This window comes from Lissotriton helveticus, chromosome 1_1 (assembly GCF_964261635.1).
Source record: "Lissotriton helveticus chromosome 1_1, aLisHel1.1, whole genome shotgun sequence".
In the NCBI taxonomy this organism is placed as follows: Eukaryota; Metazoa; Chordata; class Amphibia; order Caudata; family Salamandridae; genus Lissotriton; species Lissotriton helveticus.
This window is the reverse complement of record NC_136057.1, coordinates 1,012,317,597-1,012,331,819: the sequence shown is the minus strand read 5'-3', so window position 1 is coordinate 1,012,331,819 and position 14,223 is coordinate 1,012,317,597. Positions and strand designations below refer to the sequence as shown.

The window sequence follows — 14,223 nt, the reverse complement described above, 5'->3', positions numbered from 1 at the left end:
GCAATGGGGCCTGACGATGGTCTCATATGCTGATGACACGCAGCTGGCGGTCACGTTGAGTGGGGACTCTGATGTGGAGGCTCTCAGGTTCCGGGACGGTTTACGGGCAGTGGCCAATTGGATGAACTCTAACTGTCTCCAGTTGAATACTAAGAAGACAGAGGTCATGGTGGTTGGCAAGCAAGTGGGGCTGTGGGGTGACAACTGGTGGCCTTCTGAACTGGGTGTGACTCCCTCTCCGGTATCGGAGATAAAAAATCTTGGGGTATGGCTAGATCCAACACTTAGCTTTATCTGCCACACCAAGAGGGTGGCGGCCTCTTGTTATGGCATTATTAGAGGACTCAGGCCTATACTGAAATTTTTTGATGCCCCCACCAGACAGCTGGTGGTTCAGGCATCAGTACTGTCCCGGCTGGACTATGCCAGCTCGCTCTTGGCCGGGATAAACCAGTCTGAACTCATCCGGCTGCAGCGAGTACAAAATGCTGCAGCCAGAGTAGTGGTAGGTCTGCCTAAGCGGTGCTCGGTTTCAAAAACGCTGCACTCGCTTCATTGGCTCCCCATAAATCAGAGGATTAAATTCAAGGTTCTCTGCCTGGCATTTAAAATCCTCAAGGGTACGCCTCCCAAATCCTGGCGAATCTTTTAACACCTTATGTCCCTCTGCGAACGCTGAGATCTTTGGGTCAGAACCTGGCAGTGGTCCCGCGCTTCAGGTTGAGTAGAACGGGCGGCCGCTCCTTTCGAGTGTTAGCAGCGAAGTGGTGGAACCTGCTTCCCCCTGAGATCCGGGCAATTGATGACCTTCTTCAATTTAGGCGCGCCATCAAAACCTTTCTGTTTGCTTATTCATAGCTTGTTTTCTGTGCCCTCTCTCTTTCGATGTTGTGTTTACCTTCTCATAGCGCCAGGACGCCCCTTCGCTGGGGCAGCTGTGCGCCATATAAATAATAATAACATAACATAACATAACATATGGTACTACCCTGCTCTTGTGGATATTTTATATATAATATTATTGTAAATGTAAAAACTTTTCAGCAAATGTTTGAATATTGTTCTATGTGTTGACATCATCCAATTTCTCATCAGACCTGTCCACCTTGCTTAGCAGTCTAATTTTGCAAAATAATTTCCTCTGACGTAAATGTCACATGGGGCTCCCCTTCATTCACAGAGTGGAAATCCGACCTCAGTGTCTCAAATCACTTTCGCTGAACCCTTCTTCTTTTCTTCGATCTCATTTCACTTTCTTCTGTAAGTAATTTGCTATATTGGCAAATTCTTTTCTAAAACTAATTTCTCTGTACATGGACACTTATACAGATCCCTACCGTCTTCCTAGTCACTATAATGGACACGGCGAGAGCTTTTCCTGAAAGGCATAGGGCACTGCGTTGAGTAAGTGTAGAGTAATCAAACTCATGCATTTATTTATGTTGCTTTTTATTGCTCTTATGTTTACCATTTTGCTGCTCTGTCTTGTATTGTTTCAGTAGCAATTTACATGAAGGACTGTGCAAAATAAAGACTTGCACTATGGTGTTTTTGTTAGTAGTGCTTTTTATACACCTTTAGTTAAAAGAAAAAATTCCTCACAAACTCGCATGCACACACACCACACCCAGAACCGTTGTGCTATTTGCATAGGTTCTAAGGGGCTTATTTACAAGCCTAATGCAGCACCAGTGCATCCTGTTTTTGGACGCACCGGTGGAGCAGAGTGAAGACTGATATCTACAAGTGGCTTCGCGTGGCTTTTCATGGCCTCGTAGATATGGAGTAAGGCAAAGCTGTGCAAGTCGCTGCATTGCCTTGCTCTGCTTTAATTCCATGGGTGTTTTATGGGTGTTCTTTTGACACATTCCCAAATTTACAAGGTCTTATAAACCTGGGAATGCATCAAAAGGAATAAATATTTTCCTCATTTCTTCCCCATTGTGCGCTGCATTTTTCAGCACACATTGGAGGAAAACGCCTCCACCTCCAATATTTTTCTGTGTGAAAAGGTGTACCTTCCTGCACAAAAAACAATATTCCTCCAATGCAGACAGCCTTGCATCATGGTGCAAGAGTTCCTGCATTGGCACAAGGCAGCCAATTGTGTGCCAGCGCTGTGGAATGGGACAGGAATGCGCCATATCTCATAAATATGGCACATACCTGCCCTTTTCATTTGAAGCACAGCAGCAAAGTGGCTTGCTGCACTGTGCTGTCCTGCATGAAAAACTAGTAAATAAGCAGCTAAGTTCGCACATTTGTCCATTTGTAAAGTGCCATAAGTATACACATTGGCATAATGTTCTAAGAGCATATTCACTCTTCATTAATAGTGCATAGTATCCTTATTAACTAGTAAAAGGAATATGTAGATGCATTGCTCACTGAATGATTCTTCCTAAGCTTTTCATTTTGAATCTGGTGGTGGTGGTGGGGACTGACTGACCTATGGCGAGTGGCACAATTTTGACGGAAGAGAAGTTGGAGAAGAAGTTGTATTTAAACCTTATAAGTTTATAAGGAGTTGCTTGTCATGCATGATAGTTGGTTTAGACTGTTGGGAATGTTTAACTATAGTAGGCGACATCAGTTGGCTATGGTGAAGGATTTAGGGCTTTTTTCACGAGTTTAGTGACACATGGAAACACAGAAAGTCACCTTGCTGCACTGCCCTGTGTCATAGGGAAAGGGCAGCAATGTGCTCGATTTTTCCAATACAGCGCATTTCCTGCACTAATGTCATTTTGGCAGCCTAGTGTCAACGCATGTACCCTTGCACCATGGTGCAAGGGTGCCTGTCTAGTAGGCAGAATTATTTTTGTGCAGGAAGATAGACCGTCCTGCACAAAAACAATTCTAAGACGCTAGAGCCAAGGAGGCACCCTGTGCAAGGGTGCCTGTGTAGTAGGCAGGATACCTTACTGCACAAAAACAATCCTGAGAGGCTTTTTCCTCTTTCTGTGTGTGCTGTAGAATGCAGCACTTTCTACAGCACACATAGAAAGGGAAAAAAACGTGGAGAAATAAACATGAGTCTCCTTGTTACGCTTCTCCTGGGAAGGTGTATCTTTATAGCACATTCCCAGGTTTGAAGGTCTTGTAAAAATGGTAATGTGTCAAAACCCATGGGAGTTGTGTGGGAACACACCTGCAAATCTTACGTAATGTCTACCGCTGCGTTAGGTTACTTTATATATTTGGAGACACTGAAAGCCAGCAAAGTGGCTTCGTGTGGCTTCAAAAATATGGCTTATGTTTTGTGTCGCTCTTGCACCACGTTCCGTGGTTAAAGAGAGATGCAAACGGTGTCATTAATATGATCCATAATCTCCTAGATGCTGAAAAGGTAAGTATTTAAAATAACTATTTTATTGCAGATTACTTCACTGACTTTGATCTCTCAGTTTGGTGCTCAGGGTCTAGACTAGAGGAAGGGCACCATGTGGAAACTACAGAAAATTAAGGACGGCTCTTAAGGTCTTTTATTTTATTTTCCAGATCCTTTCTTCGTGGTCCTGTTGACCGGGGGCAAAAAGGGTGGTTTAGCTGCTGTGAAAGAGCCCGTTGGGGTGCAGGGGGGCTTTCTGCTACTTCTGGTTACCTCTACCTAACCAGCATGGGGAACCAATATGTAGTCGGTAGACAAGGCAGTGACTGTGCAGGAGATTGTGTGGAAAAGAGCATTTTTCTTCAGAAACTGGGAAGGGATGGGAGGCTTTTGTGAGTGATTGCTGGTCCAAGTATAGGTTCTTGAGCAGGACGTGATGCAGGCTACGTAGTGGTTCTAGCATGATTCTTTTAAGGAGGGGGTGGTTTATGAGGTGAATTATTGGTAGTGTGAAGATCCGTTTTTGGGTGCTTTCTACTGCTCCTGGAATATACCAGAACCTAGTGGCCACTTGCCAAGTGAAGCCATTAGAACAATGTGATCAGGAATACCGATCCTTCCATAATTAATGCCAATGATGTGTAATTTGCAAACTTTTGCTTTTTCTGCATTTGTGAATTTTGCTTCGCAGTGGAAATGTAAACCTCTACCTTGGTGGCATGGTACGTCAGCTGGAGAACAGACTTCGCATGGTGGCTAGTTAGGACGCCTGCCGCCTGTACCCAAAAGCTTGCCACCCCTACCGCAATCTTCAGTTTATCACCAACCATGGCTTCCAGATTAGTTATGATGGTTTGCAACGCTTCAGAACAGGATGTGGATGCAACAACACACAAATGTAACAATATGAGAAAGCACAGCATCCTTCACTTGCTAGTTATGTAACTCTTCCTTCTACTTTTGTGTTTTCTTTACAGCCTAGCGAGGTTCCTGCCAACACCCTGTCCGTAAAGGATCCAACACTTACCAGCAGCTTCCGCCCATATGCCAGTCCATCAGCAGATTTGCTCCAGAGAGTGTCTCTACCATGCCCAAAGGAAGCTTGTTGCCCTGGTAAGGATGGCCCTTCACACCAACACCAGCCACGACTTAGTTGTGTCCCTTAAAAAGGAAGAGGGGGACAGGGCCCAATTTATCACTCACCAATGACAACTACCTTTTGTGGTCCGAATTTTCCCATTTGGTATGCAGGAAATTAGAAACTCACCTCAACATTGCATCAGTACTTCCCATTTTAGGAAACTCTGAAGGTACAGATCACGTTTTCCAGAATTTCAGGATGCATTATGCCAATTTTGGGGTGCTTGGAAGATGGTTCAACATGTTATCATGACCAATGCAGAGATCTTTCCTATTTTTTTTTTAAAACCATTTTTATTGTTTTTTGCAGCAAAGAAAACAAATAACAAGCATGTCAGTATTGAGCAACACTCCCACATCCCCCCTCCTTACCCTCCCAACCCCCCCCCCCGAAGAATCAGGCCCCAAAGTCCAGCATCCAAATGTTCTGCCGTTACGATCATCTGAGTCCATTGCAGCGATATCCCCCGTCCCCAAAAGCCCACCCCTCCCCTGGCACTCAAACCTTCAATTGTTTGCGACCTCTCAGAGTCCTCCGTCCAATCCATGGTAGTGTCGTCATTTGCCCCATACTCTGTGAAATTTCTTTGGGCAGCCCCTCGCCTTATATGTGACCATTTCGGCTGCCATGTAAAGGTCCATGCCCCTCCTTCACTCCTCGAGCTGTGGAATGTTAGGCGCCCCCCATTTCCTGGCTATTTTTTTTAATTTTTTTTATTTTGCAGAGTTTTATATAGCGCGAACTAGACCCGAACCGAATCAGGTATCAGAGCGCTTTACATAGCACCAGTTACGTTACATGAGGACACACTTTCATTTTTTTTTTTTTTAGGCACGGGGAGATTAAGTGATTTGCCCAGAATCACAGGAGGTTTTGGCGTCGTTACCGAGACTCGAACCCAGATCCCCAGGTCCGAGGTCGAGCGCCTTAGCCGTTAGGCCAACCCCTCTCCCCCTATGTCCCTTTTGGCCACTACCAGGGCTAGCCCCAGAAAAATCAGGAGTGGGCATGCCAAGTCTAGAGATCTTTCCTGTTTGATCGCCCAGTCTACAGGTTTAAATCCGGATGGTAGCATAGCCAAGAAACATAAAATGGCTGAAATTGAATTTAATAGCCATGTCATGTACTATTTGTGGTTCTATAGAACCACACGAAAGCACTCATGGCCCCTGTTTGAAAATGAAGGACATCTCATATAAAGAATGCTGCCCCTGCATCTCAGTCTTTCCACATGTAAATCTGGGCAGAGCCGCAATGCCAGAATCTTACAGCGTGACACTCCAGAGGTTCATATGGGAAACATGCGCAGAGAGAAGTTCACGACTTGACACCCTGCTTAAAGGCCCAGTGTGGAGTTGCTGAACTGGTACATCTTCTGTGGCCCGTCTGACGTCACAGCAGTAAGAGCAGACTCTTGTTAGGCCTTTTCCCCAGATCCTTCTGCAACTATTGCCTACCAGGCAGTTCACTGAGGAGTGACTGTTGAATACAGAAGCGATGTAATGGCGATTATTTTTATGAACTCTTTGCCAACCTGATGGTCGTAGGTGATGGTATTTGTTCAGTCATGAATAAAAATCAGTTAATTTTAAGGGGCAGATTTACAAAGATTTTGCACTGGGTTAGTCAGCACAAAATATTTTTTCCTAATTTACTAACCAGTGCAAAACTTGTTTGGCACTGGAAAGTACCTTAAAAGTAATAGAAAGCAGCACAAAGCACTGCTTTCCGTTACTTAGCACCAAGGGGTTGTTACATGGGCGTTCTCTGTCTACAAACAATAGTAGATAGGGATTAGCGCCAAAGGTTAACACCATTTTGAAGGAGACGCTAAAAGGAGAAATGGTTTTATTCCTCCTTCTTTTTCTGACTTTGCATATGTGCTGCACTGTGCAGCACACATACAAAGTAGGAAATGTTTTAAAGTGTGTCTAAGCGTAGTATTTTGTACTCAAAGGGTACCCTTCCAGTACAGAACCTATGGTAGACTCATGCACACACCCTAGCACTATGGCGCAAAGGTGTGTGCCTGGGGCACGGCAGCTAAAATCTGTGTCGGCCCTAGGGAGAGGGGAGGATAGAGACATATTTCTGTAGATATGTCATTCTCCTGCTCGCTCTTTGTCAGGCAACGCAGTGCAGGATTTTAGGCGGCTGCCCTGCGTTCCGTGAATATTTAGAAAATCTGAGTGTAAGATATACATATATAGCAGAAATTCTTAGCGCTGTGTGGGGCTAAGAAACGACTCCAAGTCTTATTTTATATTTGCGTCTTTATATTGAAGTATAGATTTTAACATGGTGGCCTATGTGCAATATTGATCGATGAAGAGAGAGATCGGTACCAGTATGAAAGACTTGGATGCCCTTGGATCTGACTGGATTGTTACCACACGGTGGTTCAAGTGCTATACTCAAAGGGGGCGGGAGGCACACAATAACTATCCAACATATTCAAGAGTGGAAATTGGTGAGGGGGAAATTTGTGAATGACCAAAATGTCTGTGGATGTGCAGAATCTTTCAGGGCGTGGCAGCTCAAGAATACTCACTTCCTGCCGCTGGGTGTAGGTTTGCTCACTTAGAAATCTTCATCTGAGGTAAGTCCTATTACAATTGTAAGACAAACATGTGTGCATAGCAAGCCAGACTTACAAATGCTAACAGCTCTGCTGATTGGGCCCCTAGAGTCTGACCAAGGGATCCAGTCAAATCCCCACTATCATGAAGAACATGGATAGAAGTAGTCACTTGGCACTGTGCAGCTTGTGTAATCTAGCATTTAAGTAGGCAAAATTTGGAGGGTCCAGTGAGGAACACAAAAACTGCTGAATGAAGGCTCCTGGGGGTGCTGACACCACTGTGTCCCATATGAGTTGGATTTATATGTACTCACGGAGTTCATCAAAGAGGTGATACTCAACCAAATCCATTTAGAAGGGGGGCAGGCAAAAAGAAAAAAAGAGGAAGACTCTGAATCAAAGAATTTTTAACAAGTGGAAATCCATGGCAGGTAAAACCAATAGAAAATGAAGAAAACACAGGGAATACAAAAATTAATCTACTGAAGAACAATCACACTGAAACATTAAAATATTTTGGGAGTTTCACAAATATACCCAAAACAAAAAAAAGGCACACTTAGGGGCATATGTATGAAAAATCCGCTTAGCAAGTCCTTAATAGCGATTTTTAGCGAACCGATATTAAGGACTCACAAAAGACAATGTATGTAGGATTCGTAATAATAATTGATATTCCTACGTATTCCTTAATTGAGAATCACAAATTGTGATTCACAAGTAAGGAATACCTTGCAATTCATGCCTAGAGGCCCATAGGAATGAATGGGAACACATTCGCACTTTACGAGTACCCATTAGGTACTTGCAAATTGCGAATGCAATTTCAAGGGTGCAAGGGTGTCAAAAGGATACCCTGTTGCACCCCTGAAATAAGCATGTGTGCACATATGCGTGCCACATGGCACTTTGAAAAATGCAAAAAAGTGCATTTTTCAAAGAAATCACAAATTACCACCAAGTTGAAGTTGGTGGTAATTTGCGACTTCTAAAGGCAAAATCGCACAACTTGAGTGCTTCCAGAATTGCATTTAAGGAATCGCAATTTGTGATTCCTTAAATGCATTCACAGAATAGGGAACCGCAAATTTTGCAATTCCCTATTGTGCGAGGGCCTTTTGGGATGATACATCCCAAAAGGCTCTTTCCCGTTTGCAAACGGGCCGATTCTGAGAATCGGCCCACTTGCGAATGGGAAAAAGGCTTCATACATATGCCTCTATGACCTTGATCAGATTAAGTGACATAACATGTCTTTTGTGATTCAACACTGGCCCGTATGGGATACTCTTCTGTGACTCATGGGTAGTGCCCATAAAATACTTCTGGATAGTTTACCAGTGCTCTGAATGGGTTGTTGTTGTGTTGTACCAAAGTACACCACAAACAATACTCCAGGGTGGCTTAACATTGCCCCAGTGAGCTGATCTTCAGCTGTTTTTGGCTAGACAGTATATAACACCCCTTGGTAGTTTACCATTGTCCCCAGCGGGTGCCTCTTCTGGTGCATTGTGTTATATCTTGGTAAATCATCCTTACAAAACTCTTTGGTGGTTTAACTGTGTCCCAATGGATTACTATTCTATCACTCCTGGGTAGACACCATATAATACTCAGTAGTTGAACAGTGCCCCAATGGATTGCTATTGCAAACTCCTGGGTAGTCTCCGTTTAATACTCAGTGGTTTACCAGTTCTCTTCAATGGATTACTATTCTATAACTCCTGGGTAGATTCTTTATAATATTAAGTCATTTAAGAATGTCCCAATTGATTACTATTCAATAACTCTTGGGTAGTCTCCGTTTAATACTCAGTGGTTTAACGGTTTCCTCCAATGGATTACTATTCTTTATCTCTTGGGAAGTCTCTGATTAATACTCAGTGGTTTACCAGTTTCCTCCAATGGATTACTATTCTTTATCTCTTGGGAAGTCTCCGTTTAATACTCAGTGGTTTAACGGTTTCCTCCAATGGATTACTATTCTATAACTCCTGGGTAGTCTCTGATTAATACTCAGTGGTTTAACGGTTTCCACCAATGGATTACTATTCTATAACTCCTGGGTAGTCTCTGATTAATACTCAGTGGTTTAACGGTTTCCTCCAATGGATTACTATTCTTTATCTCTTGGGAAGTCTCTGATTAATACTCAGTGGTTTACCAGTTTCCTCCAATGGATTACTATTCTATAACTCCTGGGTAGTCTCTGATTAATACTCAGTGGTTTAACGGTTTCCTCCAATGGATTACTATTCTTTATCTCTTGGGAAGTCTCTGATTAATACTCAGTGGTTTAACGGTTTCCTCCAATGGATTACTATTCTTTATCTCTTGGGAAGTCTCTGATTAATACTCAGTGGTTTACCAGTTTCCTCCAATGGATTACTATTCTTTATCTCTTGGGAAGTCTCCGTTTAATACTCAGTGGTTTAACGGTTTCCTCCAATGGATTACTATTCTATAACTCCTGGGTAGTCTCTGTTTAATACTCAGTGGTTTAACGGTTTCCACCAATGGATTACTATTCTATAACTCCTGGGTAGTCTCTGATTAATACTCAGTGGTTTACCAGTTTCCTCCAATGGATTACTATTCTATAACTCTTCTATAGACTCTGTATAACACTCAGTGGTTTAAGAATGTGCCAATGGAGTACTACTCTATTATATAACTCCTGGGTGGACCCCATAAAATAATACTTAGCGCTTTAACAGTGCCTCAAGGGGTTATTATTATATAGCTCATAGGTGGAGCCCATATAATAATCTTTGGTGGTTTAACAGTGTCCCAAAGGATGACTATTCTGCAGCTCCTGATTAGATCTTGTATTATACTCCAGTGGTTTAGCAATGCCCAGTGGATTACTATACTATAGCTCATGTGCAGATCCCATATAATAGTTCTTGGTGGCTGATTAGGGCCCAAATGGATAACTATTCTGTAGTTTATGAGAAGATCCGATGTTATACTTGTTTGTGGTTTAACGGTGTCCCAATGGTTACTATTCTATAACTCATGGGTAGATCCTGTATAACACTTGGTGATTTAACAGTGCCCCGATGAACTACTATTCTGCAGCTCCTGGGTAAACCCCATACTCCTTAGTGGTCTAACACTGCCTCCATGGATTACTGTTCTATGGCTGCTGGGTAGATCCCATATAATACTCTTGGTGGTTGAACAGTGCCCCAACGGGTTGCCCTATGTTGCTCCTCTATCACTTCTGGGTAGACTCCGTGCACTAGTCACTGGCGGTTCAACGGTGCCATCCGCGGTGGCCCCTGCTTGGTGAGCTGCTTAGACCATAATGAACCAGACTGATGCACGTCATCATTGGTATCCGTGTATACTGCTGCGCGCCCCAAAAAATGGCATCTGCTTGTGCGGCTGGTCTATTCTCTACCTCTCCGCCACACCCATGCTTCAGTGCAGTGCCTCTCAGTGCGCTGAGCATCCACCATGTCACCACACAGCCTGCATCTCACTAGCAAGCCCCTTAAAGCCAACCCACAAGTACCCTTTCAACCATAGACTCGAGGGCGCCCAGGATTCTGATACAAATCCGAGTGCCTCACAGCCTTGCCAAGGGTATGAAGCGCTTTATAAATAATGCAGTCTGACTACCCAGTCCTCACAAGAGGTATGAAAAGTGCTTCATATAAATACTAATATCATCTTTGTAGTTTCTCTAGTCTACAACTTGCATACAACTGGGCTACAGATGCTGCTTAATGTGACCTCGTAATAGGAACAGGAATTGCTGTTACATTGTACCTCTTACCGTCAACATTTATCCTTTTTTTGCGCAGGGCTGGATTCTACAAGAGCGACCCTTGGATTCGGGAGCAACTCCACCTTTCCTGCTGCAGTGGGGCAGACGTTCCCTGGCGGGGTGTCTCTTCCTCTTCCTCTGAGCCTGCATGAACTCCAGTCTCACCAGCTCCCCCTAGTGCCTGCCCTGCACCACTCTCTCCATCCGCCCATCAGCAGGAACAAACTTTGCTTTGATGGCCAGGGACCTGACCCAAGCCAAAGCAGATACCAGCCAACATTTGTTTATGAAAACCTTCACCCTCACTTTCGATTTTAATGGTCCTGGTGGGTGAGATGGGTGTGTGGCGTGGTCGAAGCTCGCTGTCTTACTGCTCTCAAAGGTGCCATATTCATGATCATCGCTTCTCCACAACCGTGGCTGCAGAGGCCCCCGGCTGAAGAAGACACGCTACAGCCTGGTTGTCCAACATTTGTCCACCAGGCCAGATCCATGTCATGTTTTCAGGATAACCAGTGACTGTTGACTTTAATGATTCGTATGTAGATCCATTTTATGCAAGGTCATCTCTTCTGGTTATCATGAGAGCTGTTACAAATCCGTCCCTCCTGGAGCAACACTGGACACCTCTGCTCTATGGCATCCAACTTCCTACGTAATCAACAAAGTTTAAGTGATATTTTGGGATATTGCAAGATTACCAAGTAGGCCGGTGCTCATGACAGACTAACAATGTAAGGTAAAAATCGGTCACGTGTCAGGCCAGCCTGGCTTTGACGGGCTCTTCCTATTGTAACCAGTGGTTGAAGTGCACTAAAAAAAGAATGCAGTGGGGACAGGGTGAGGGTGTCTGGGGGCAAGGTCAAAGGCATGGCTAAAAAACTGAAAATATTCTATAACTTTTTTCAGTCTTTCACCTTCAGGTAACTACATATAAAATAACGCACAGCTTAAATAAAAAATAAATGTAAGTTACTTTAATCAGAGGAATTTAGGGGCATATTAGCAAGAACCTCGTTAAAATTATCGCCGTTTTGGAGGCAGGAAACTGCCGCTAAAACGGCGATAATGGGCTTGCTAATTTGCGTTATAGAATTCCAATAGAAGCCCAGGTTAGATGTCCTGCACATCTAACCTGGGCTTCTATTGGAATTCTCTAACGCATATTAGCAAGCCCATTATCGCCGTTCCTCCCTCCAAAACGGCGATAATTTTAACGAGGTTCTTGCTAATATGCCCCTCAGTTACTTAATGCACTGCACAGGTCAGTGTCTGAAACCAGAGAGCCACAGAATGTAACACTGGATGGTACTGTGGAGAATGGTCACCTGTATGTTTAGTGCTGAACTTCACAGCTCACCACTCAAACAGAATAAATCTGTGTGACCAGGAAGCTTCAAGTGATTCCAATAATTAAAGCCAATACCGGCTTGCAAGCACCCTGTACAATTACAAATTAATCAAATGTACAATTATTTCAGACAAACAGGCATCCTGGCCAGAAGGCCAGTTTGGTGGCTGTCTGCCCCTCCCTCGTTTTCACAGCACAGCAGACTCTCTGTTACACTTCAGTTGAAGCATCTCAGCTGTCGGAATTAACCTTCATTTAAAAAAAAAGTAGGGGAACTGTCTTTCTTCAACGGGCCCCGGCATCTTGCCTTCCCTGTTGTCTGCGCCTTTTTCATCAGCTGCTATTACTATGCAAAAAGGCCGGGGGGGGGGGGGGGGGGGGGGGGGGGGGACTTCACATCTTAATGCATTGCTTGAATATTTTCATCTTGGTAACGTCGAGGAACAGCAACCGCCATATCAAAATGACGTTATTTTCACATATGAGAGTAATGTACCACAGAATAAAAACTTACAGAAATCATAGGGTAATACAATAAAAATCTAAGATTTTTTGTTTTTCATCATCTTTCCAGCATCATAAGATTGGGCGCAGACTGCCAGCAAATGCCTTCCTTCAAGCAAAAGTTTTTTCGTGGCATTGAGGTCACTTCCCCTTATACTAACTATTTCAATTATATTCTACTCATTTCATAATTACTAAACCAACGACCTCCTTTACCATTCAAGACAAAACCAGAGATTTGGTACCAAAAGACTTACATATGAAATATTTTCATATTGCCCGTACTACTTCTTCATATCAAGAGCAGAAAGGATTTCACTGACAGCCTACAAATATGTCTATCACTAATTTGGTACCAGAAACCATGATTAGCAGTACACGACTGCCCTCTGGAGGATATTATATAACATATGATTGTCATTTTCAGCATTACAAGGGTATGAGTATTATACATAAGTATCATCTAGTGGTTAAAATATGATATACAGGAAACTCTAATTTAAAAAGTGTCATTTGTAATTTCTCATTCTAGGCCTGTCCTCCATGGTTAACGGTAAAATTCTGGAAAATAATTTTCTATGACGTAACAGTCATGTGGGGGCTCTCAGCCGCTCTAGAGTGGAACGCCGACAGCAAAGCCACAAATCATCGCTTTCTCTGAACACTTCTTTTTCCTTCCTTTCCTCTCATTTCACTTTCTTCTTTAAGCGATTTGCCATAATGCACAAATCATTTATAAAATCTTGTACAGACGGGTGACTGGATGTAGAATACCAAACGCACTGCATTTATTTATGTAGTATTTAATCTCTTTTTTTTCTGTTTTACTGCCTTGTCTCGTATTGTTTGAATACTAGTTTGTATGAATGACTGTGCAGAATAAAGACTTGCACTATGTGGTCCTATCGTTAGTAATGAATTATTATTCACATTTGACCAAAAGAAAAAAGCTCCTCACAAACAGACAAGCATGCACGCGCGCACAGAGACGCACGCTGTTCCATTTGAACTGGGTTCTAAATGTACACATTTGCCAGTCTTCCAAATGCACAAAGTGCATATGCATACTATGCATGGACTCATTGTCCAGTTTGCATAAAACCCTATGGGCCTCATTTATGAGAAGTGACGCATCGCTGCGTGAAAGCAGCGATGCATCACTTCTCAGTGCGCCCTCCTTGCGACATGATTGATGCGTCATATTAACAGTATGACGCATCATGTTGCAAGGAGTTACAGATGCGTCGGTATTTCTGATGTATCTGTATGGCGCAAAAGTGACGCATTGCTGGAGTGTGTCACAAAAGTGATGCAACTCCAGCAATGTGTCCTTTCACATGGGGCAAGCAACATGTGAAAGAGCCTGCGTCAGTCTTAGATATTGACGCATTTGCGTCCTAGATGTGGTGCAATGAAATCTTAGAGATTTCACTGCGTCACTTCTATGACCCTTTCTTGCGTCAGAATGCCCCCCCCTGCATACATTATACCTGGTGCAGGTATAATGTGGCGCATGGGTTTACAAAATGACGCATCTACC

The 14,223-nt window shown here is 43.4% G+C and overlaps 1 protein-coding gene across 1 annotated transcript in view; it reads left to right on the top strand.

Annotated features, from left to right (window-relative positions):
* The window catches only part of PAX4 (paired box 4), a 253,499-nt gene extending 239,916 nt beyond the window's left edge, over positions 1-13,583 (top strand). The window contains exons 10-11 of the mRNA XM_078656109.1: positions 4,309-4,444; positions 10,866-13,583. Of these exons, the coding sequence (XP_078512235.1) occupies positions 4,309-4,444; positions 10,866-11,146 (417 nt within the window). The 3' untranslated portion in view covers positions 11,147-13,583. The remainder of the gene's footprint in view (positions 1-4,308; positions 4,445-10,865) is intronic.
* Positions 13,584-14,223: the final 640 nt, after the last annotated feature.